Source organism: Maylandia zebra, linkage group LG9 (assembly GCF_041146795.1).
Source record: "Maylandia zebra isolate NMK-2024a linkage group LG9, Mzebra_GT3a, whole genome shotgun sequence".
Classification (NCBI taxonomy): Eukaryota; Metazoa; Chordata; class Actinopteri; order Cichliformes; family Cichlidae; genus Maylandia; species Maylandia zebra.
The window spans coordinates 17,253,193-17,275,818 of NC_135175.1; the positions used below are offsets into that span (position 1 = coordinate 17,253,193).

A 22,626-nucleotide genomic window follows, 5' to 3' on the forward strand; every position below is an offset into this window, starting at 1 on the left:
ATGGGGGAGACATAACAATTTACAGTATTTATTTCTCTTCTTCACATCGGCTATGTACACAGGATTTAACTGTTAAGTGCAAATACAGTTAAAAAGTATTCACTTCCACTTAGAGTCCTTGTACACAGATTTACAGAAACAATATCCTGAGATCTCCAATTTCATAGTCTAACATTATAAATTCCAAGTATGAAGCCTTTCTATTATAAGCACAAACCAGCAAATTGCAAGAGCGCCTGCATTAGGAAATAAAATCAAAAGACAGTTTTAAAGTCCTTAAATGTTCTCATGAATAAAAACACGGCTTGCTGTGACACAGTACACATATATAGTAATAACAACAGTAATAGTTAAAAAAAAGCACAGCTTGAAAAGTGTGTGTGTGTGTGTGTGTGTGTGTGTGTGTGTGTGTGTGTCAGTCAATGGTACAAAAATTGTAAAAGTGCAAAAGCATAACTAAGGACATCGTCAGGGGTCTGTCAGTTTTATTTTTTGAAACTCTGTATATATTAAATTATGTTCAAATGTAAAGTGATCTGAAAGACTTGAAGCCAAATAAGCCACTAAGGGAATGTTTTGTCTGACTAAGGTCAATATTTATTGTTAGAAACTGAAAGTCGAACCTAAGCTTATAATCAGAACCAGTGTTTATGCGTCATTCGCAGTTGTCTGCACAGTCTTTTTTTTTTTCATGTGCAATTTTTATGATAAAATTTGTTTTTTAATAATTTTTTATGCTATTTCAAACACTTCAAAAGCAATAAGATTAAATTGTTTAAATTTATGGAACTGTACCAGAACCCTGACAGGCATAAAAAAAAGTGAAGCAAACACAGTACCAGCCGCTTTTAAGCAGCTTTTCCTACAAAGCACATGTTACAGGACCTCCTCCCCAGGAAAGTAAGCATGTCCAAACAGTTAAAAGTGGTTATGCTCAGAAATATTTCATTTGTACCCTCTAATTCTTTTATATTGTTTAAGTAGGACAGTCGAAAAATGTGGTAGGGAATGAAGCAGATGACCATGATTAGCGCAAAGCACAGGCTCTTCAGCTGAGCTCCGAACTCCTGCTGAAAGGTGCATCCCTCCCGATGCTTCTTGTATAAAACCCATAGGACATTGGCCTGGAAGGCTGTCAACACAATGGCAATGACTATAATCAATATGCTTGTCAGGTAGTTCAAAATCAGAACAGATTCTATAGATTTTCCAAACTGGAAGCAACGAGTGGCATTTTTGTCATGGTCTTTGCCATAATTAAAATGGATGATGCAAGGGACAGTGATCAGCACAATAATCCACACCAGAAAACTGATAATGCATGCATGCATCCTGTGAAAGGACACCACCTGGCAAGCTTTCTTGTAGAACGTCAACAGACGGGTGATGAGGATAATCACATACAGGACAAAAGACATGTACATGTGGATGTGGATCATGCTGCTGGTTATTTTACACCATTCATAGCCCAACTCCCATTCATGAACTGCGTAATAGTAGATTCTGAAGGGAACCGTTAGCAGGAAGATGAAGTGAGTGAAGATCAGGTTGAGTACGGCAATTGACGTGGTGGAAGTTGTGGTGGATTTCATGATGCGCATCATCATGGTAAGGCTAATTGTACCACTGATCAGGACCACAGTGTAGATGACCAAGAGGGCTGTGTGGTACTCTTCTAGTTCATCTTTCTCTGAAACTGAGGGTGTGGTCATTGTTGAACTTTGGTTTGGAGATAGTGTGGTCCCATTTAATGTCGAAGTCATCCTAAACAGAAGAGGAAATTGAGTAAGAAAGAGTAAGAGACATTAGAACAGGAAGACAGGCAGGTGTGAAGAGTTAGTGGAAATGAAGTGTATCCAAAAATGATTAAAAACGGGTGTTATAAAAAGAGAAAGAAAACACAAGGCTGTATTGAAAAAAAATAAGAATGACTGATTTAATGTATTTTAAGGGCTTGTTTGTCTTCGGGTGATGAAACAAGACTAAAAACATGTGGCTATGTCACACACCAAACATGTTAGTAAGACTAACTAAAAAAGGTATCTCAAGAATTAAGAAATACAGATAGACCATTTAACCAATAATGGAACCACTGAAGGACACCATATGGTCCACATTAACCATTAAAGGAGCACCACAACACTGGAAAGAACATGATGAGAAAACACAAAGTCCAAGCCAGAGATACTATCGTTTATCAGTGAACTTACTTGCGCTTCGGTCAGTGAAGAACTGTATGCCGAGTACTCTTCTGTGTGTGCGTGTGTCCTCTGGAGTAGATCACATTATATCCAGCAGCGGTATGTTCACAGTGTCGCAGAGGAAGAGAAAAGCTGAGAAAAAACGGATTCTGGTTGAGTGCATTTGCGCATATGCCTTTGAATGCGCGCATGTGTGTGAGAGAGAGAGTAAGAGTGGAAGTTAAGGTTCTGAAAATGAAGCCTTTGTGAGCCTGCGTGTGAGTGTTGTAAAAAACCACCATCTACTTTGCATACTGTGTCAGAAACAGGAGGTTGCTGTAAACACATGTCAGCACACAGGAACACAGGGTTGCTTACTTCCTCATTTTTCTCTAAATGCACTCTTCACTTTGACATTTAAAGTGAAATATAGACGATAAGAAGTTGTTGTAGTAGGATGCCACTTCGAATAAATTAAGAAATTCAGTAATTTGGGGAATGTAGTGCTTGTGTCCTGTATAAAAAATTGTGTGTGGTTTACCAGATGACCGTAGATAAAGACAGTTAAAAGCACTGTGAAATGATTAGAGTATTCGCAAAAGCAACAGATTAATGCAACATATTAGGCATGCATGTCAAACAAAAAAGTTTATACTTTTTCACTTTAATGTTCTTGCATCTCTTACACCTTAGGAAGATAACAACTTGTTGTCGATTGGAAGAACACAGTTAAGTCCACTAGTATTTGGAGTGTGGCACAGTTTGTGTTTTTTTTTTCTTCTAAATTCTGCCTTTGTACACTAACATAGTGGATTTTATATCAAACAATCAAGATGTGATTATAGTGCAGACTTTCAGCTTTTTTCCAGAAAAGTTTAGCCAAAGTATTACATTAATATTTTAGGAATTACAGCCATTTTTATACACAGCGAAACATTTTCAGAAGCTTTAAAAGTATGTGCACACTTGACTGGTAAGTAATTTTGTGGTCAAGTGAGGTCTGCTTTATTCCATCACATGTTAAACAGAAAAATGACCTAGCACTGAAATTTCATTTGGTAGGCATTCACTGGAATTCTTTATATAAGGGTCATCATTAGGATGAAAAAACAAAATAAAAAGATCGGAGAGAAAGTAGAAAAACTTTGGGAGTGGACAAATCAACAGTGCGCTACGTTCTTTAAAATAAGGAATTCTCTGGTGAGCTCAAGATACCAAAAAGGCCTCAAAGATCGAAGACATCAGTTGGAGTGGCTGAGCTGTCTAAGTTCAGAAAAAACTTTCACAAGGGTGAAAACACAAAACAAGCAGAAGCTGAAGGTGACTGCAAAATCTCAAGGGAGGGGTGATGGCATGTGGCAATGTCTGGGTGGTTCTAGAGTTCAGAACAGTTAATGGTTTGTAAATAATTATTTTTTGAAACCAGTTATTAAACAAAGCTGAAAGTCTGCACTCACATCCTAACACCACTCTGCTGTAGAGAGGCAGTATTTGGCATCATCCAAATACTTTTGAACCTGGTTACAACTTTGAAAGATTTGCTTTTGCGCTTGCTAGACAAAGTCATCTACTTGCTTATTCAAAAGAGAAGTTAGTCAGGATGTGGTAATGCTAGCTGTGATGTTGACAGATTTATTTAGTAACAACAAAGTGCAAAGACAAGTTACAAGTCATATGACATATACAGCACATTGTATATTGTGATTCCAACTAATATCATAGGAATTTATAAGCTTTTGACTTTGCACCACAGTTGCAAAGATGTCAACATAAAAGATCCAATTAACACCACAGTCCACTTTACTAAACAGGAAAACACCTTCGCATCACTCCGACCACAAGCTTAGTGTGCATGCTGCAAACATTTACCTACCAACGCTGTCCAACATCGATGGTTTTTTAAAGGTTGGTTTATTTGATCCTGCGTATAACCGCACACAGTAAACATAGAATTTGTTTAGTTACACTTTTGCCACAATTAATACTGTTATATTCTGATTTAGGTTTGCGCTTATTTTAAGAACATTTACCTCATCTTTTATTTTTTTCTAGTTAGCTTTAAGTCCAACTGATGTCTATTTTTGAACAAATGTAGCTCTACTGCACTACTAGTGCATAGAGGGCCAAATATTAAAGTGTTCAATCGTTTGTTTTCATTGCAAAAAGAACCCTTGTCCTAAAAACTGTTGCCCCAGCCTTTTTGCACAATTACCCACCAACTTCTGCACCTTCCTGGCCCTGATTCTGCCAGAGATGTTGACACCACACTCCATTAGATGTTAAAGAACCTCTCGTCACTCCTTAAGAATTCCCTGTCAGTTTGATTTTTGATTTTGTTTAAATAGGTCATCTTTACTAATATGCACTGTTGCGAAGACAACCAAACGTCTAAAATGATGGAAAAAGTCAACAATTTGCAACTCAAGTTTTCACGCGACAATTAAATTCTCTTAAACACACGTTTGCACGCCAATCCTTCAGTTTTATTGATACACACGTAGTCAAAATAAGTTAAAACATCCCTTTTCACACTAAAGAAACATACATTTTAGGCAGCGTTATGAAGTCTCATGTTACATACTTTCACCAGACCATTTATCGTAGCAGCATGAAATCATGAAAAAGCAGAATAACACACACAAAAGCATTTGTTTGCTTTTTGCATGCGTTTCATAAATCAATTATCATTACTAATGCTTTTCCTCATTTGTTTACACGATTTAACCCTTTCAGAGAAACATGTACAGAGTAAAATATTTAAATGTGACAAGCAACATGTGGCCAAAGTTTTTTCTTACTGAGGTACAGTCCCATTGTATTATGTTGCAAATCAACACCCTCATCAAAAACCCAATTCACAGTCATATTTGCAGCAGCCTATTACAAATTCACAAATGAAACTAAGACTGAGTGCATTTGTACCAAAGAACACAACACAGTACTGTGCAAAGGTCTTAGGCCACTCTGCAAAAAAAGTATCGCATTATTTAGGTTCCTAAGATTATTTTCCATTTTGTCTATTAAAAAAATTAAAACAATATGACAAAACATAAAACATATCTGAAATAAGACAGTTAAATAGGTACACTGATAAATATCGTGTTTAAGACACATGGTAACATTTACTAGGGGAAGTGCATCTTGCGTTGCCTCCACAGGACGAGTCTTTGTGAAGTGAGAACATGTGTAACCACACTCAGCAACATGAGAAAGATCGTCATTGACATCACTATCACATAGTGACTAATGCTGTAAAAGACAGAGGAAGCTTAGCATGTTTTCGATGCATCGCAGACACCCAAACAAGAGATTGATAAGACATGGTTTTAAATGCATGTCCAAGTTTCATTACCTTGTGCCAATGTCCAACCAGCTGCCATAGTCCTGCACCATGAAGAAAAAATGCTGAGGAGAGCAAGAGTGAGTTAAAATCTATTTGAGCCTCATGTGCAGTTTGCTTAACAGTGGACGAGAGAAAGTCTTTTATAAAAGATCAACATTAAACCTGCATTACCAGAGCCATCAAGTCAGAGATAACCAGGACGATGAGGAACAAACTGCAAAATAAAAATAAGAGAGATTTAAACATTAAGGAGCACACATTGGTCAGTGCATTTAAACCTTTTCATGCACAATGAAGGAGGAACTAGAAGATCCTGGGCCATTTACTATAGTTATTTTAGATGCCTCAAGGTTTAAGAGTCATGTCTAACAAAGCAAACAGAACGTACTTTAACTCTACAGACAGAATCAGATCAGTGATTCAACGTTTCCAACAAATTCAAAGAGTTAATTCAAGAATTAAAAGACTAAATTTATAATTTTAGATGAGGAAGCGAAGCGTTACCTCCTTGATGATAGCTGTGTTGCAACTTGGATGGTCTCAAATGTACACATAACTATGATGAATGGAATGATAACCTGGAAGAACAGATGACAATTTAAGGAAATGCAGGATTCTATTAAATGACTCGAAATAAACACATTATTATATAAACTCGTTTAGACGTATGATGCTAAAAATTTCTATTACAAATCTGTCTGCCTAAATTCTCCGTACAATAAATGTAAAAAAAGATACAGAAATTAATGGGCTAGGTCATGGCTGTTAAAACAAATTAACATGAGCGAAAAAGAAAGGCAGGTTAAACCGTATTTAAGCTTATTTCTCAAGCAGAATATGAATAGATCATGACTTGTCATAATGTGCAAGACTCCTTCCCCTTTTGGGGAAGCACAATACATATCACAAAAAGGAAATGTTTAAGAGTACAGTACCTTCCACATCATCAACCCTCCCATTATGAAAGGGTTGAAAACAGTGAGGAAACAATAAACAGATGCTGGGTCAAAACTAGGCAAAGGGAAACAGAAGTACACAAAGTGACTACAGACACCAGACTAGAATCTTTAACTTTTCAGAGAAGAAAATGGACCTCGTGTTGTAGAATATACACACTAACGTACTCTATGTTTGGTGCAAAACATATAGTGCATAGAAAAGAAATTTGTCAGAACTGACTTTTTTTTCTTATCCCCTTCCTGTATGACACTCTCACACTCACACAAAAATACTATAATGCATATACCTGTTTATGGACGCAATGTTTCCTGTGCCAAAAAATGCTGTTATTATAAAAAATACCTGAAGAAAAGGTGAAGTCAAGGTAATGCCCAATGTGAGAATGAACCAAGTTGATTTTTTTTTGTCCGATTGTACACTTTAAACATAAAAAACTTTTATATTACATTTTTAATACTACATCTTATTTGATCAAATCCAGCCTGAACATCACCCACAGACTCTAATGAGCCCAATGCGCTTCTGTGCTTCGGCGAACTAACATTGTTGCGAACTTGCGACTGGTCTTAACAAGGATACAAAAAAATAGGACCTTCGGATGTCATCCAGCTTCAGCTGTCGAATCTTGGTGATGTCGATGTTTGCAGAGAAATCGATGGTGGATAACTGGAGGAAAAAGAAAAAAAACATGCATGTCTGTAAACTAGTGGTGCAACGGATCAAAAATCTCACGGTTCGGATCAGATCGGTTTTAAGTCACGGATCGGATCAATTTTCGGATCAGCAAAAATAGAAAAAAAAAAAAGACAAAAATTCAACTCGCCATTTACTTTGCCTATTAAAAAACATTCAACTGAAGACTCATTCCACGCACTTATATAAAAACAAATTAAGGTGCAATATGGACATTATGGACCATGCTGGGCATCCTCTGCACACGGCCATAAACAACCAGAGGAGTCTGTTCAGTGACAGGTTGCTTCTCCCAAAGTCAAGGACCAGCAGACTTAAAAAGTCCTTTGTCCCACACGCCAACAAACTGTTTAACTCCTCGCTGGAGGGGAGAGGGAGGGGAAACGGGGACAAAGGAGGGGCGAACAAGTAAGCTGTAGTGCCTTTTCACTGTGCAATAGTTTTTGTTAATAACCAACGGTGTAATAGACTCACAATACTTGAAATGTGCCGTTCCCTTGTATTCTTATTCCTATTTATTCTTTTTATCCCTTTTGTATTCTCTGTGTTTATATATATGGTATATTTCTGCTCACATTCTGCAACTTCTGTGGGTGCTGTGCTACTGGAAACTGAATTTCCCGGAGGAACCCACCCGAGGGATAAAGTTTCATCTAATCTAATGTGATCTATAGGGCAGTACAGGGCCACTCCGCTGTGATATAACGAGCGGTCACGGTCACGTGGCTTTCCTTTGCCCTGGAGGTCCACCCATTTGTAGTTTGAGCAACAGAAGATGCCTGGGACAGTTCAGCCATAACTTTAAACTTCTCCTGCTCATACATGCTTGGAACGATCTTGTCACACTGAAGTGGACGCGCAACGAGATATCATAGCGTGGCTCAAGCACGTTCATCACAGTTTAAACCCCTTGTTTTGCACAACTAAACACCCCAGTAGCTTTTGTAATAGCTTTAGCCCGGTCAGATTGGTCAGCAAAGGGCTGCTTAAATGCCGCAAACTCCTTTGCTCTGCCACTTGGACCGCTAGCGCTGGCCATAACTGCCGCTTGACAGACTGACCACGCGCACCATACACATACTTTTTTTTCTTTTTCGAATCTTTGGATCACGTGCGTACCGAACCGTGGAGTGGGATCAGTTCGGATTTCGGATCAACCGTGATCCGTTGCACCTCTACTGTAAACCCGGCCACAATGAGACATGGACTTTAAGACCTGTGTCTTTTCTTTCCTGCAATTTGAATTTTCTGTGTTCTCTCTAAGCTCTGTTCATTCTCATCTCTTTCCCCTCATCCTCAAACTGCTCATAGCAAACAGCCTCTCCCTTAGCCTGGTTCTGCCAGACATCTCTTCCTGTTAAAAGGGGGTTCTTGCTTTCCACGATTACTGAGTGCTTCCTCATGTCAGTTGACTGCTGAGGTTTTCTTTCTGAGATTGTATGGTTTTTACCTTACAATATAAAGCTCTGTGAAGTGGCTGTCGTTGTGAATTGGAGTTATATCAGTAAAATGGAAAATATGACCTTCACAATTAAATACATACATAAATGATAGCTTCCCAAAGCTTTTGGTTTGCAAAAGTTTTCTATTACAAAGGGAAAAACAATGGCTCTACCTCTTGCCTACCAGACATGCCCTGAGCAAGCAAGGCTTCCTGTTCGATGTTAATCCACACAAACATTAACCAGGATAACACAGGGGGGAACAAAGCCTCTGACCTGTGAGGGAGACAAAAATAGAAATATCATTTTACAGCTTTGCTGCGGTGGTGCAACTCTGCACAAGACACAACTAAAGCATCAATGTGTTGTCCTACCCAGTGCTAAGCAGCAGGTAGGTGGAAGTGAGAGACAAGAATATGCTGAGGAGTCGATGAAAAAGTCGTGTTGAGCTCAGCAAAGGAACAAATATAGAAGATGCTGTAGAGAGAAGAGTTGTCAGAGGTTACTTGGGTGTCAGCGATATGACGTTTTAACGTCTTTTGAGGTATAGCTTACGTATGCGATCAATATTTAAAAAGTAAACCATTCTAGATCCCAAGTATCTTGTGGCCACTTGCAACCAACCCACCTAATGTGCTCCAACTTATGATCTGATTAAGAAGGGGTAGGCCCTGTTTCTGTTGCAGGCTGGAGTGTGTGAGGGATGGCACGTATGCACACACAGCAACAAGGAGCATCTGCCGGGTTTGACAGGTAATTAATCAGTATTAGCAAATGCAGTAACACACACAAAAACACATATGCCCACAGTGACATGTACCTGTATGACAAACTGTGGTCTGTCACCGAGGTGCAGCGGTGTCCTCCGTCGAGATGACCAGAGGTAGCAAGCTGAGGTGAAAAGAGCGAGCAGACCTGCACAGGTACTGAGTTGACAAACAGGATGTGTTACTGTACTTTCAAAAACATGGATAGTTTGTACACACAGCTCGCTGTGGAAAGACGGTATTGTGTAGCAGTTTAATCATTCCTCGTTTTCAAATGTACCACTTTCAAATTTCCCGTCTGTTTATATATAGAGAAAGTAACCATCGTGGGACTTTAACTTTTAACAGTAAGTCTATTCAGTTTCCTTTAACTGGGGGTGGATGCTCGTGGCTCCACAGTTTTTTGGGGTTTTATATTTGAATATTGTGATGGATATTTGCATCACTAATATGATGCAGATTCCAGTCACATTTTATCTTCCTGATCTGTTTTGCAGATGTTCTAATTTACTGAAACTCACCTACCTAACCTGGCATGAATTGGGCTCTCAGTTTTTTCCGTGATAGGATATTGCGGTAAATATTCAGATAAATATATACAAATAAAGGAAGTACTCACACCAGATGTATGTTAGGTTCTCTACCCACAACAGGCATGAGGGGGAAAGCAGCTAGACACAGACAGCCCACAAGCCAGCTCAGTGAGCGTGACTGCACCGAAACAGAGACAAAAAGAATGTGTCAAAGTCTTCCACTTTGACACATTTACCATTGTGTATCTATATTTAATAATTACCTTTATAATTATCTACTGTTTTAGGCAAGCAGTACCAATAACACTCTAGTTATAGACACATAAGAAGAATTAGAATGGCTAGACATTTCTTATTAATGATTAGGCATTTTTTGTAACTCTGTTTACTCATAATATATATATCTATAAATATATATATGTAGATATATATATATTATTGGAGAAACAGTGCTGTCCATAACCAAAACAGGGATGGATATTAAAAACAGCTATAACACACATTTTCCTGCTTTTATCTGGCTAATCTGTAAATTACCTTAGCCTTGCCAAAAAGCCCCGACAAGAAGGGCCAGAGAGAGAGAACAGCCAGCCCTACAGTCAGCATGGCGCGATGGAAGAAGCTCACCACCTGGGGGCAGCAAAAATAAACAGCCATGCAGCATCCAGGTTTATTTCTTACAGTTAATGATACACAAGTGAAATTTTGTGCACTTATGCAGAAGGATGCCTTTAACACAGCAGATTTAAAGACACCTACCAGCAGCTCAATCCCAAACGCCACCAGCACAAAATAGCCCAGACATTTCCACAGTGGGAGAGAAGGGGCTGTCTGAATCAAATCTCTCAGAGTTCCAGACCTAAAAATAGATCATTGAGGGGATTACTTTTTCCTGTCATAAAAGGATGAGATGAAGAATAAAACATCTCTTTATCCCTTTTACATAGGAGAACCATGAATGCATAAAACGCCAGTTCAAAGGATCTAATTAGCACTTCACTCCACCTGAGCCAGATGTGCATACAAGCCTGTGTGAGGCTAATTAGATCCAGTGAAAAGCTGCTGTATTCACTGACTGATGTGATCCTTTTGCGTGTGTTTTAATATCAGGGTTCTGTGACTATAGTAAATATACAAATTATTGTAAATTGACTGAATGCATCTGAACAAACTTGTTTTGTACATTTTTTAAATCCAGTTTGCATTATTTTGAATGTGTCTTTTACTTACTCTTTCAGAACAGAATACCACACAGGGATAGGCAGCAGGCAGTAAATATAGTAGGTTATGGGGCTTCTTTGAATAAGCAGGAAGAGTGTGATCACCACTGCCACACACGTGCACAGCCTTGCCAAGTTACGGCCAGGAATCTGCACACAGGAGAAAAATACCAACTTAACAAGACATTCGGGTTGTGCAGACTTGTTTGGGTGGAAGGCATCTTGAGGGATTACAATCTACTGTATATCCTAACCTGTTTAGTGAGATTAGGATGTCTGTTGAGACTCGCGTGAGTCTTCAGTATGACTAAGACGACATATGAGGTCCAGCCTACAAATCCCAGCACCACACTGCAACCGAGGAAGAATCGGTCGTAGGTGTGGTAGTAAACCAAGCCTTCCAGAGAGCGAGATATCAGAGACTGGCACAAAGAGATCTGACAAGAGACAAAATAGGGGGGACAAAAACCTAATTTGTTGCTTAAGCGGAAGAAAACATACGATGGAGAAAGTAGCGATAATGTAGAATGCATTTACTGTAGTTCATTTAAGTTAGACTTTAGTTTATGAACACAGGTTCAGTAAATGTTTAAATAATTCATCAAAGTATCAAAATAAATCTAGAAATTGGCTTTGCACGTATTGTAAAAGTATGATTAGATTTAAAAGCCACAGACCCCCCCCCCCCCAATACTCACAGCATCCTCGTACTTCTCCAGCTGAATGAGTATTCGGGCCTTCTGGGTGAATTCTGCTTGTTTTGACTCAGTCAGGAGTCTGGGAAGAAAGAGGGTGCAAGATGGTGCGTGAAAGTGTGCAATTTAAATACGGCCATGAATATGTGGTTTGGTTAGTGGACACATTCTTGGCCTTCGTGCTGCATAACCTCAGAAGTTAATCTAAATGTCACATTGACTGATTTTTAATGGGTCAGCAAAAGAATTTACTGTGAAAGTACAAACCCCGTCTCCAGAAACGTTGGGATTTTTTCCAAAATGCAATAAAACCCCCCAAAACTTTATATCTTCAGAGGAACCAGATTAAGCAGGGTAACTGATTGGGTAAAGGTAAATTTAGAAATCACCACAAACTCGGTCTTTGTGGGTTGTGGTTCATCCCTTATTTCCTTATGTGTTATTCATGAGAGAATTGCTCCAGATTTCAAAAGAAAAGATTTCTCAGTGCACTATTGCAAAGAAATTTCTTCAGACATCTATAGTATGTACCACTATGAAAAGATTAAGAGAATTCAAACCATTTCTCACACTAAGGTCAAGACTGAAACCAGCTTGAGCCCTCAGGCTACACCGCCTTAGAAACAGTCACGCTGCAGTGATATAAATATATAAATATAAATATAGCCACCGGGGCTCAGAAGTACTTCAGAAAACCACTGTCACTTAACATAGACCCACATCCACTAATGCAACTTGAAACTGTATTATGATTGAAGGAGGAAGTCAAATGTCAGTTGCATAGAGCTCTCTATGTCAGGGTTCACCTCAGAAGGACAGAAAGACTGTGTCATTGTGCGCTATGCACAGATAAATCCACATTTCTGTGTTTTTGGAAAACAGCGCTGAGTTCTCTTTGCCAATGTTGAAAACAACTATCCAGATTGCTATCAGCGAAAAATGCAAAAGGATCTGTGATGATACAGAGGAGCATCAGTGACCACAGCAGGGCGAGCTGCATCTGTAGATACCACTGACTGAGGCACAGAGCGCTGCCTGTTAGGATCTATTTCCTACAGACAACATGACCGCAGGTTAAACCAAGTAAAAATGAACAAAATTTCTAACTGGAAAACTACAACACTCAGTTAAAAAAAAACAACAGTAAATATGTCTCAATCCCAACTTTTGTGTTTACTGTGTTGCACCTGTCAAATTCAAATTTTGGTACATTTACAAAAAACAATTAAGTAGGTCAGGAAATCTTCCAACATCTTTGTACTTTGGTCACTTGAATATATGTTCACGTGAATTAACATATCACAGATTTGTATTTTTTAACTTCCTAGGACCTGGCATCCACATATGTGGACATCACATTTTGGGTTGTCTAGACAAAAATACTAAATTTTGCTCTACAAGGGCCTGATATCCACTTACGAGGACGTTATACTGCTACTGTTCTATCAAAATTTAAAACAAATGTCTTCATATATGGATCTAATTTTTCTCAGAAACAAAAATCAGTAAAAAAAAAAAAAAAAAATAGATTGGTAATTCTTTGTTTTTACATTCATCAGGTCCCAAACAGCCCAAATAGCTAAGAGAAATTAAAAATGCATGCCATGAAAGAGTTTGGAGGTTAAAAACATTTTAGAACATATCCCAACTTTTCTGGAAATGGGATTGATATAAAAACACAGCATTTACGTTACAAATACTTTTGTTTCTGCCAATTAATTCTTTGCACAATTAATTCTTTGCAAATGACTCTTTTAATCTATTCTCTTTACACTATCTATGAGGTCACAGTAAACACAACAGGCCACGGTGAAAAGCAAATTCATGTTCTTCTGATTGGATTTTTGTTAGAAAAACATCAGTTAGTTACTGTACGTACTGGTATGGGGTGAAGAGAAAAGATAAGGTTGTCTCCTTTTTCTGCATCATTTTCATCTACAAATAAACACACACAGTAAAAACACAGCTTTACCATCAGTTTAGATCACAGTGTCATATAGAATAATAAAAGACATGACAGATAGTTGATAAGCATTTTGTTAGCCAAAGCAGATGCTGTTATACCTTGAACTGCTCCAGTACTTGAATAGCATTAGTGTACATGCTCTCAGCCATGAACCGCTCACTGTTGTTGAGGTAGAGAAGAGGTAACACGCCCTGAAAAACAAATACAGACAAAACATGTAACAAAGACTTGAAAAATTATTGAACATTTCCCATTAAATGGCTGATTTTGTCTCTGACTTACAACAGAGTTAACAGGAATAGGCACACCAACGAGGGAAGCCATGAGCGGAGCAATGTCAGCCTGCCAAAAAAACCCAAACAAACAACGAAGACACACAAATATTACACTTTAATACAACTGATGACAGGAAATTGTTAAAAAGTTTAAATTTCCATGAGCTTTACCTGACTGACGTCGACTCTACGAAGATGCTCCAGTTTCCAGTCTAAAAGAAACAAACCAGGACAATCATTTAGACAAAGTAAAACAGACAAACTGGAGGGTATCGGTTGTAAATTTAAATCTTAAAAAAAAAAAAAGTGTTTGAACGTACCTTGTAGGAACCCATCATTGTATGGTTGGGGTTCTGTGGCTCCCTTGGCTTTCTGAACCCCAGCTCCCCACGCCACTAAAGGGGTTAGCGTTTCAGAAGGATGGCCCGCACCGTGGGAACCTGGAGACAAACGCACACAAACATGCCAAAATAGAAAACTGTAATAGAAAACTCGCTAGCAGGCAGCAAAACATTTAGATACACAAACAAGTTTACCCCAGTTTGTCATGCCGTGGTCAGAGGTAAACACATAGGCTGTTCTGCCATCATTGTCGAAGAAGTCCTCTATTATAGACACCACTTCAGCTACACCTGCATCTACTAGACCAATATTGTCTAGGTATTCTCTGGGGGAAAAAAGACAAAATAGAAGACAAAGATGCAGCTGGATGAGAGAATGCTTATTTGGATGAATTTGTTAACACGACTAAGAACCACTGCACAACTGCCCAAAGGTTAAAAAATAAAAAAAATAAAAAATCAGCAGCTCTTAATACAAGGTTAACTACTTACTGCGACATTGGTCTGTGAGCATGTCCATTAGTGTCAATTCCAAGCAGATGCAGGAAGAAGACATTTTTATCCTCCCATAGGCTGGCCTTCAGAGTGGAGTTAGACTGTGCAGACTTAAAGAAGGACTGTTGAAAAATATTAAATAATTTTAGGCTTATTCAGGAAATCCATGTGGATCAATTCTGTAAATGAAATTCTGCAATGACTCCAAGTTGGGTTATATTTCACTGCATGACACATGACACACATAATATACATAAAACACAGTCTTTATAAAATGTGTTTTTGTGGGTAAACCTGTAGTTAATATCAATAGATCAATCATAAAATATTTTTTTATGCTAATACTTCCACTACATACTTTGACTTGAGTGAACACCCAGCTGTCTAGCTTGGATGCATCTGTGGAGGCAAAGTCCTCCTCCACTGCCGGGTATGTGTGGGTATACACATGGTCCCCACTAGCGCCTGAAATAACCAAAGGAAACATGTTTGCTCAGATATGTGATTTAATGTTTTTTTTCTATTGTGTAGATTAATGGTTCTGTTTGTGATGCTTGTGTACCTTTGGCAAACATAGGTAGGATATCAGGGCTGCCCCAGCACCAGGTGTGTCTGCTCTCATTAAACACAGAGTCAAATTCTACAGGATTTTCCTTCCAGCCTGAAAACAAGCACATAAATGGTCACAGTAGAATGCCACAGAGAAACACATACAATAGAGAGTAATCTCTCCAAGTCGCTGAGCATTTCTCTTCCTACCATGTAAAAAACAACAAAAAAACAAAAAACAAAAACCATCATGCACACACCTTTAGCAACTGCACTAACATCCTCATAGAAGCCAGCAATGAGAGCAACGTGACCGGGCCGAGACTCGGTAGGCACACGTGTGTGTGACACACCCCAGGTCCCCTTGTCCTCTATTATACTCCTGAAATATGGAAACAGAAGCACATATGCTTATGCAAACAGGGGGAATGAAAAGACATGCTGTAAAAATGGCATCACCTTACAAGAATAATTAAACAGACCCAAACTCCACATCAAAATTTATTTCTTTGTATTGGTTTCCTGACCTCAGGTATGGTGTCCTGGATGAGCCATTAGGGAGCAGGGTGAAGAGACTGTCTGCTCTGAGACCATCGGCCACCACTAACACCAGTCTGGAAGCAGGGGGTTCCAGGGGTGTGGAGTGGGGTGTCATGCCATGGACCAGAGGAGAGGTGAAGTAGATATCAAAGATAGAGATGAAGAAGACCACGTGGACTGTCAGCCCAATCACAAAGAAGGTGATCATCCTCATTTTGGGTGCCAAAGCCACACCGAGGAACAACTGAGGGTTTACTTGAGGACAAGCAGGGTAGATTTAATTCACTTGGAAGTGAAAAGAGGTGACTAGAAGAAGGAAAAATTAAAAAAAAAAAATGGAATAGAATGAAGACAACTCACAGCCTGCATTTGCAATCAGGATTAAGAAGTTAAAGCCAATAGAAGGGGCATTAGAAGGTTTCAGAATAATATAGGCTTGTTAAGCCAAAGTATGCGGTCTTAAGAGCAGCTTAATCCTTCATTCACCATATGCCATTAAGCAACGTTAAAAAAAGGCTTTAATGTTTAATTCGGAATATTTTAATGGTCCAGCCAACTTACCACTGGTAACAAGAAAGTAACTTAGAAAAACAGGCCATGAAAAGAGTCTTACCTGCATGTAACGTCTGCGGATTTTGATCATAAAAACGGGAATAATGTTCCGTTAAAGAATGAATGAGTGAGTGACCAACCTATCTACTACTACTATTACTACTACTACAAGTTCATAGATTCACACTGCTTTAGCTTCCATTGTCACTTCGTAGATCGCCAAGAACATGCTCAGAGAACCAGACAGATCAACCTAAAAAAAGATCAACCTAAAACCAAATGTCTCCCTGTTTAAGAAGATTACTACAAGAAATTCAGGCAGCATGAGCATTCACTTCCTTGTTGTCACTCGTTTTTGACGTTGTGTGTTGACGTAGTGGTTTGTAGCTGCATTGTGGGTAGTGTAGTTTAAATTAAACGATTCACTTCAAGTTTACCTATTACGAAATGTAATAAAAAATAAGCAGCCCTTATTTATTTGTTTTGTTTGCAGTGAAGTGCATTTTTAATAGAAATGGTTTGAGCGCAGCTTTTTTTTGACAGCATAGTAGCTAGCAATTGCTATCAGCTGTCAAATGTGCCCTGCCTAGTTTTCCTCTCTACATCAAATGTACCCAATACTTTTCCAGTATTCCATAAAAGGGGCGGGCTTTGGGAGTAGCGTCTCTTACATTTGACCAATCGTAGCTTCGCATTTCTTCTTCTTCCTCCTCTTCCACCTACCAAACCTTAGCTAACCTAATATCCATTCAGGAAGCAGCGGGTGTGATTAGCTTAGCTAGCTTTAAAAAAAAAAATCTCTTTAGGGCAAAAATGGCGTCGGTGAACCCATTTAATCTCAGTGATTCTGAAGAAGAGGCCGAACGGCGCCCTAACGAAACAGTTGACACAGAGCGGAGTCCGAGTGACGGGGCGCCAGGACCACCGCCAGGCAATCCTTTCTCTCCGCCTGCAGACGCAGAGCCTCCGTCGCTCCTGCTGTCTAGCAACCGGACGAGCCCCAGCGGTGAGGGCATCTCGGCGTCGGCCGCCGCCACCTCCGCTATGGCAGGCAGCGCCGAGACGCGGGTATCTGTAGATGTCATCGCTGCCCAGTTATTGCGGGACCAATACATCCTCACGGCCTTGGAGTTTCACACCGAACTGCTGGAAGCAGGCAGAGAGCTCCCCCGGCTGAGGGATTATTTCTCCAACCCTGGCAACTTCGAACGACAGAGCGGTACTCCACCTGCCAAAGACCAGGTACTCGGACCTGGAGGACCACTGAGTAAGTGTCGTTAGCTGCTCTCTTAGTGCTACATATGTAGCTGTTCGCTAGCTCTGTATTGATGTTGTATGAAACAGAGTTAGCCCATCAGCTGGCTAACGTTAGCTTTAATCATTGGCTACGATAGCTTGAGATCTGTTTGCTGCACCTGCTCTTCAGCTCCAGGGCCGCAGCCAGCTATTGGGTTTTGTGGGTCAGTCGTGAGATGACAGACTAACACAGAGTTGTGACAAGGCATTAAACATTAACTACTCACTGAAAGATAAATACTGGTAGCGTAATAATGCTGGTGACCTGTAGTGATCGCCCAAGTGTAATTTAGCCCTGTAGGAAAACACCCGTCAGAGGTCAGAGGTCAATATCGGCTATAGAAAACAAAAGAGAGGAAGGAGAAGAAGCGGGTGCCTGTACGAACAGCTTTTGCCTTTCCCTGAACCACAGTATTGCTCAAATAGCACATTTGAACGAAGGAGAATTCTACAGTCTTGTAATAATGATAAAACAGGCTTCAGGCTTCCTGAATTAGTTTGAAGCTGTATCATCTGGTCCAGGAGCAAAGTGTCTTGTAAATGGTTGTGTTGCTCTACACAGGTTGCGTCTACCCAGCTAGGGAGATAAAATGTTATTATGTAAAATGTGTACATCTGTTGCACCCTAATCCATTTACAAGACTCATTTTCATTAATCACCATGCACCAACACAGCAGTTGAAGAGTCTGGCAGCAAGGACCTTAGGCAGACCTGCTATGCAAATGGTACCCATGGTCACAGCCTCATCCACAAATAAACAGCACCTGCTATAGTAGAAGCAGTAACTAAAGAGTTAAATCTTGTTAAATAGCAGCAAAAACATTTGTTGTGGCCCCACTTCATACCAGTGAGTCAAGTGAATGTATTTGCACTCAGCATAATGTCTTGACATTAAAGGATTAGCAAATTGGCTACAATGATAGACCATTAGCATTAAAAAATGACCAGATGAAAATATATTGGTCTAACATTTAGAAATGTGTTGACTCAACATTTATTATTGTATTTACTTCATGAATTCATTGTAGACTTCATTAATAGAATTTATAATCTTATAATTCTATAATATTAGATGTGTGATAGATTAGGAAGCTTATAGGTAGTAAATTGAATTATGTTACACCTACATTCATTGTTCACCACACTAATTTAACAGAAATAAATCTCCCTTCCACTGAAAATGAGGTGCTTTTTTTTCTGTTAGTGTGTTTTGGTGAAAACAGATTGTATCTTGAATAGAAAGTGCCATGTCACACCAGTGGGTGTGTTTGTCTACTTGACTGTTTGAAATTAGCAGGGGGGGAGAGAAAAAAAGTCTTCTTCCAATATCTATTTGGCAGTGAAACATGCACTCAAAATCAAGGCTGACTGATTTTATATCACGGTTTTAAGATGTTTTTGTAGGGTGAGTTTAGTCATTCATTCGAGACATTGCCCTCACGAATGAAAGGATTTTTATCAGTGTGCCAGACTGAATGGCTATGGCTTTTTGCAGCATGTCATTGAAGCTGCACTGCAAATGTAATTTTGACTTTTTCAAATTATGGAACAAGGCTAAATTATGTATTTTTACTGTAGAAGCATTTGGCAGTTTTCCAGCTGAGGGATTCACATAAATAAATGTTAAAACCAGACACAACTATTTTGTATGCAGTGGCAATGAACATTGCCTAAGATCTCAGAAAACCGGAGTATAGTTTTAGGCGTGTGTCTTGGTAGCTGGCCTCAGTCTGGCTTTTCCAGATTGCAAACGGCAGCTAGTCATATTCCTTGTCTTTTTTTTTCAATCTGTTCAACCTTTATAATTAAATTCTGCCCCTGTATCTATGCCTTAAGGCTACAGCAGTAAACACAAACCACTATAGGATGTGTGTCTTTTAGTATCTCCTATTTCCCAAAAGGTTTGGAACACGGTAAGACCATGAGTTTGAAAGGACCTGACACCTCCCCTGTTGTGCTTGTGACAGGAACATCATAGAGAAGTGGTGTAATCTACAAGCCTGTAGCCTGTAACAATGAGTTGATATGAGGGACAGACTTTGCTGAAGGCCATGTCATTTTTCATCCTAGCATAGCTGATAGTCCAGACCTCATGTGATCTCTGCAATTATCTTTCTTTTCATGTGGGAGAATTTCTCTGCCACATTGCAACATTAGGATTTACTTAAGTTGCTCTTGTTGCTAAAGAAGGAGGGATACTGTTTGGATGTCTGCTTTCTTTTTCTACATTGACAGAACAGCTTGCTATTTCAACAGCCAATTTCTCGTGTGTGTTTTGTTTGTTTTGTTGTTGTTTGTTTTTAAACAAATCCCCTTCAGTGGTTTCTGACTTTGTGATCCTTATGATTGTAAACACTATAAATAAAATAATGTCTAGTTTATGATGACTTATTGTGTTGAAATAAATTTGGTCCATAGATTCTGATGCCTGTTATCAAGTCTGAAGTTAATGAAAAGATGGATATTGTACCTGCAGCATACAGTAGAGAGTGTGATAGTTTCCTTGGATAGGTTTCATCCATATAGTGCTATAAATATATATATATATATATATATATATATATATATATATATATATATATATATATATATATATATATATATATATATATATATATATATATATATATATATAATTATTATTATTATTTTTTTTTTAAGATATGTGATACAGGCTAGAATTTAAAACAAAATCTCTCTGACGAAGTAACAAATCTCTGATGAATCTGAAATGTAATTGGTGTGGTGATTGCAAATAAAAAAAAAACAAAACTTGTGACTGTGAATCAGCAGTGAGCATGTGTGTGGATAATGACTGTGTTACAAGCTGCATCTGCAGCTGTTGCTCTAGGGCACATGACACAGCATGCCATCTCCCACCACCTTGCTAATTTGCTGCAATGAATTTTGCAGGATTCTCTCTTCACCTCTTGCTAGACAGGCAACTGTTTATTTGTAATCGTTGCAGGAACTTTTGTATTCTTTAAATAGGTTAAATAGAAGCTTCACATTATCAGTTCTAGATCATTTGTGACCACAATTTATGTGCTGTCCTAGTCTGAAATCAGCAAACTACATTTTCAATGTGCTGCACTCTAATGTAACCTGTCAATAGGAGTATATTGCTGTATTGTATGAATTCACACAGTAAACATGAACATATATTTGATTTTTTTTTCTAATACTATGCAAAGCGATTGAAATGATAACATGCTTAGGAATAGGAAATCCTGACTTGACATAGTAATTTTGTACTGGAAACTGTGCCTCAAATGGCTTTATTCTGTTAGTTTGAGTTGAAAATATTAAGATAAACAGAATCAGTGGTAAAATCAATAAGAAATCATCATCATTTATTCACATACATGCATACAGACATACATACACACTGACGTAAATAAAATGATCTGCTGCCAGACAAAAAAGGCTTATTTTCTTAAGACCTAAGATATTTGATCTTGTGTAGGTTTGTGTGCTTGTCTGTGATTCACTTATAATTTGTGCTCCACTTTTTCATCCCATATTTATAACCACAGTTTAAATCAGTCTTGCCAAAAACCTTCCCATTAAATTAAAAGTGCCTGTTGGCTTCCTCCTGACCATTCATCAATATCAGCTCCTAGGCCCTGATGTAAACTCGTGTACCTTAGCTTTCAGTTTATATCTTTTAGCGTTTTCTGTTTTGGCAAGTAGAAAGACAATCATCTGTGTGCGCTTAGGTGTTGTATAATCAGCTGGGGTTGAATAAAGGGAGGTGGTGACAGACTGAAGTGTCAAATCTCTCAAGGAAATGAAAGGTCAACCAGGCTTGGTTTTTTTTTTTTTTTTTTTTTTTTTTGCACATCAGACATGTACACAAAGGACATCTGCAAATGCCCCCTCACATTATCAAATTACTTTTTTTTTTCTTTTGCTCCGTTCATGCACGCACACCTGCAAACTCTATTACTCACTGTTTTGCCAGATGGATTGCAGCTACTAACAACAAATGTCCTCACACATCATCAGGAAGTAAACATGTTTGGAAGCTTTCTATGCAGGAAAATTAGTTTGCCTGACATCAGCTTGGCAGAACAATGACACTTGTGTAGACAGACATTGGAGAAACACTGTCACTATATCATAAAGTTGCATGGTCGTGAATTTGAACATGACATAAAATATTGTATACGCTTATATAGACAAACCTTATATGTAACAGAAAAAGAAATATTAGTGAAATACATTACTTGTCTACAAAGGGAAATACATGCTGTTTTTTTTTTCCCTTTGATATCTAAGTTTTCCTCAGTCTTTTTTTTTTTTTTTTTAAACTCTAGAGGATTTTAACAATCCAAAGTAGTAATATGATCAAAGTTTATAATACAAGTTATAACTTAATGAGTGGAAATGATTTGCTAATTCAGTTAAATTACTCACACAGCTTTTTTTTTTTTTTTTTTTTTTTTTTTGGTCTTTCAGGCCAACAAGGTCACATATGACTTGACATTGTACTGTATCTTGATATCAGAGAACAAACAGGCCAATCTCACACTTGCGTTGCTGTGGAAAGAAAGCCAACACCATTGACTTAGCTATCAGAGCAGCCTAGCCCAGTGAAATATGAGCAAAGAGTGTGCTTATTTATCACCTTTATGTTCCTTCTCTTAGCACCTGCCTACCCTTGTGTATAGTTGGTGGAATTAATAGTTTGGAAGTGGGTTTTACCACACTGAAGCTGATCCTATTATTTCATAGAGAAGAATCTATAGAGCACCATGTAGGCTGCACAGTTAAAT

At 38.6% G+C, this 22,626-nt stretch overlaps 3 protein-coding genes across 11 annotated transcripts in view; 1 reads left to right on the plus strand and 2 right to left on the minus strand.

Annotated features, from left to right (window-relative positions):
- Positions 1-12: 12 nt before the first annotated feature.
- On the minus strand, positions 13-17,286 carry pign (phosphatidylinositol glycan anchor biosynthesis, class N). Of its 2 annotated transcripts, XM_004546531.6 has the most exons (30): positions 16,613-17,286; positions 15,987-16,305; positions 15,720-15,841; positions 15,473-15,571; positions 15,269-15,375; positions 14,908-15,032; positions 14,611-14,741; positions 14,395-14,514; positions 14,246-14,286; positions 14,082-14,141; positions 13,898-13,990; positions 13,713-13,768; positions 11,837-11,915; positions 11,393-11,575; positions 11,149-11,288; positions 10,678-10,777; positions 10,456-10,548; positions 10,005-10,096; positions 9,439-9,544; positions 9,247-9,355; positions 8,993-9,095; positions 8,792-8,894; positions 7,063-7,149; positions 6,770-6,825; positions 6,459-6,534; positions 6,028-6,101; positions 5,695-5,737; positions 5,533-5,585; positions 2,211-2,333; positions 13-1,764 (listed from the first exon to the last, which is right to left on the minus strand). In XM_004546531.6, the coding sequence occupies exons 2-29, from the start codon at positions 16,211-16,213 to the stop codon at positions 2,222-2,224; spliced, it is 2,790 nt and encodes a 929-aa protein (XP_004546588.1). In that variant the 5' UTR covers positions 16,214-16,305; positions 16,613-17,286; the 3' UTR covers positions 13-1,764; positions 2,211-2,221. The 2 variants fall into 2 exon arrangements, with proteins under 2 accessions (XP_004546588.1, XP_004546586.1); XM_004546529.6 differs by lacking the exons at positions 13-1,764; positions 2,211-2,333 and adding an exon at positions 4,642-5,429.
- Positions 849-1,712, minus strand: gpr141 (G protein-coupled receptor 141). The gene has a single exon (XM_004546894.1). It carries the CDS (start codon positions 1,710-1,712, stop codon positions 849-851), a length of 864 nt encoding a protein of 287 aa, XP_004546951.1.
- relch (RAB11 binding and LisH domain, coiled-coil and HEAT repeat containing) overlaps positions 17,274-22,626 on the plus strand; it is a 37,939-nt gene continuing 32,586 nt past the window's right edge. For 6 of the 8 annotated variants that reach the window (XM_004546522.5, XM_004546525.5, XM_004546526.5 and 3 more), the window contains exon 1: positions 17,276-17,818. In XM_004546522.5, coding sequence (XP_004546579.2) covers positions 17,365-17,818 — 454 coding nt within the window. In that variant the 5' untranslated portion in view covers positions 17,276-17,364. Of the gene's footprint in view, positions 17,819-22,626 lie in introns of all 8 variants that reach the window. The other 2 variants (XR_013100107.1, XM_004546523.5) reach the window with 2 other exon arrangements.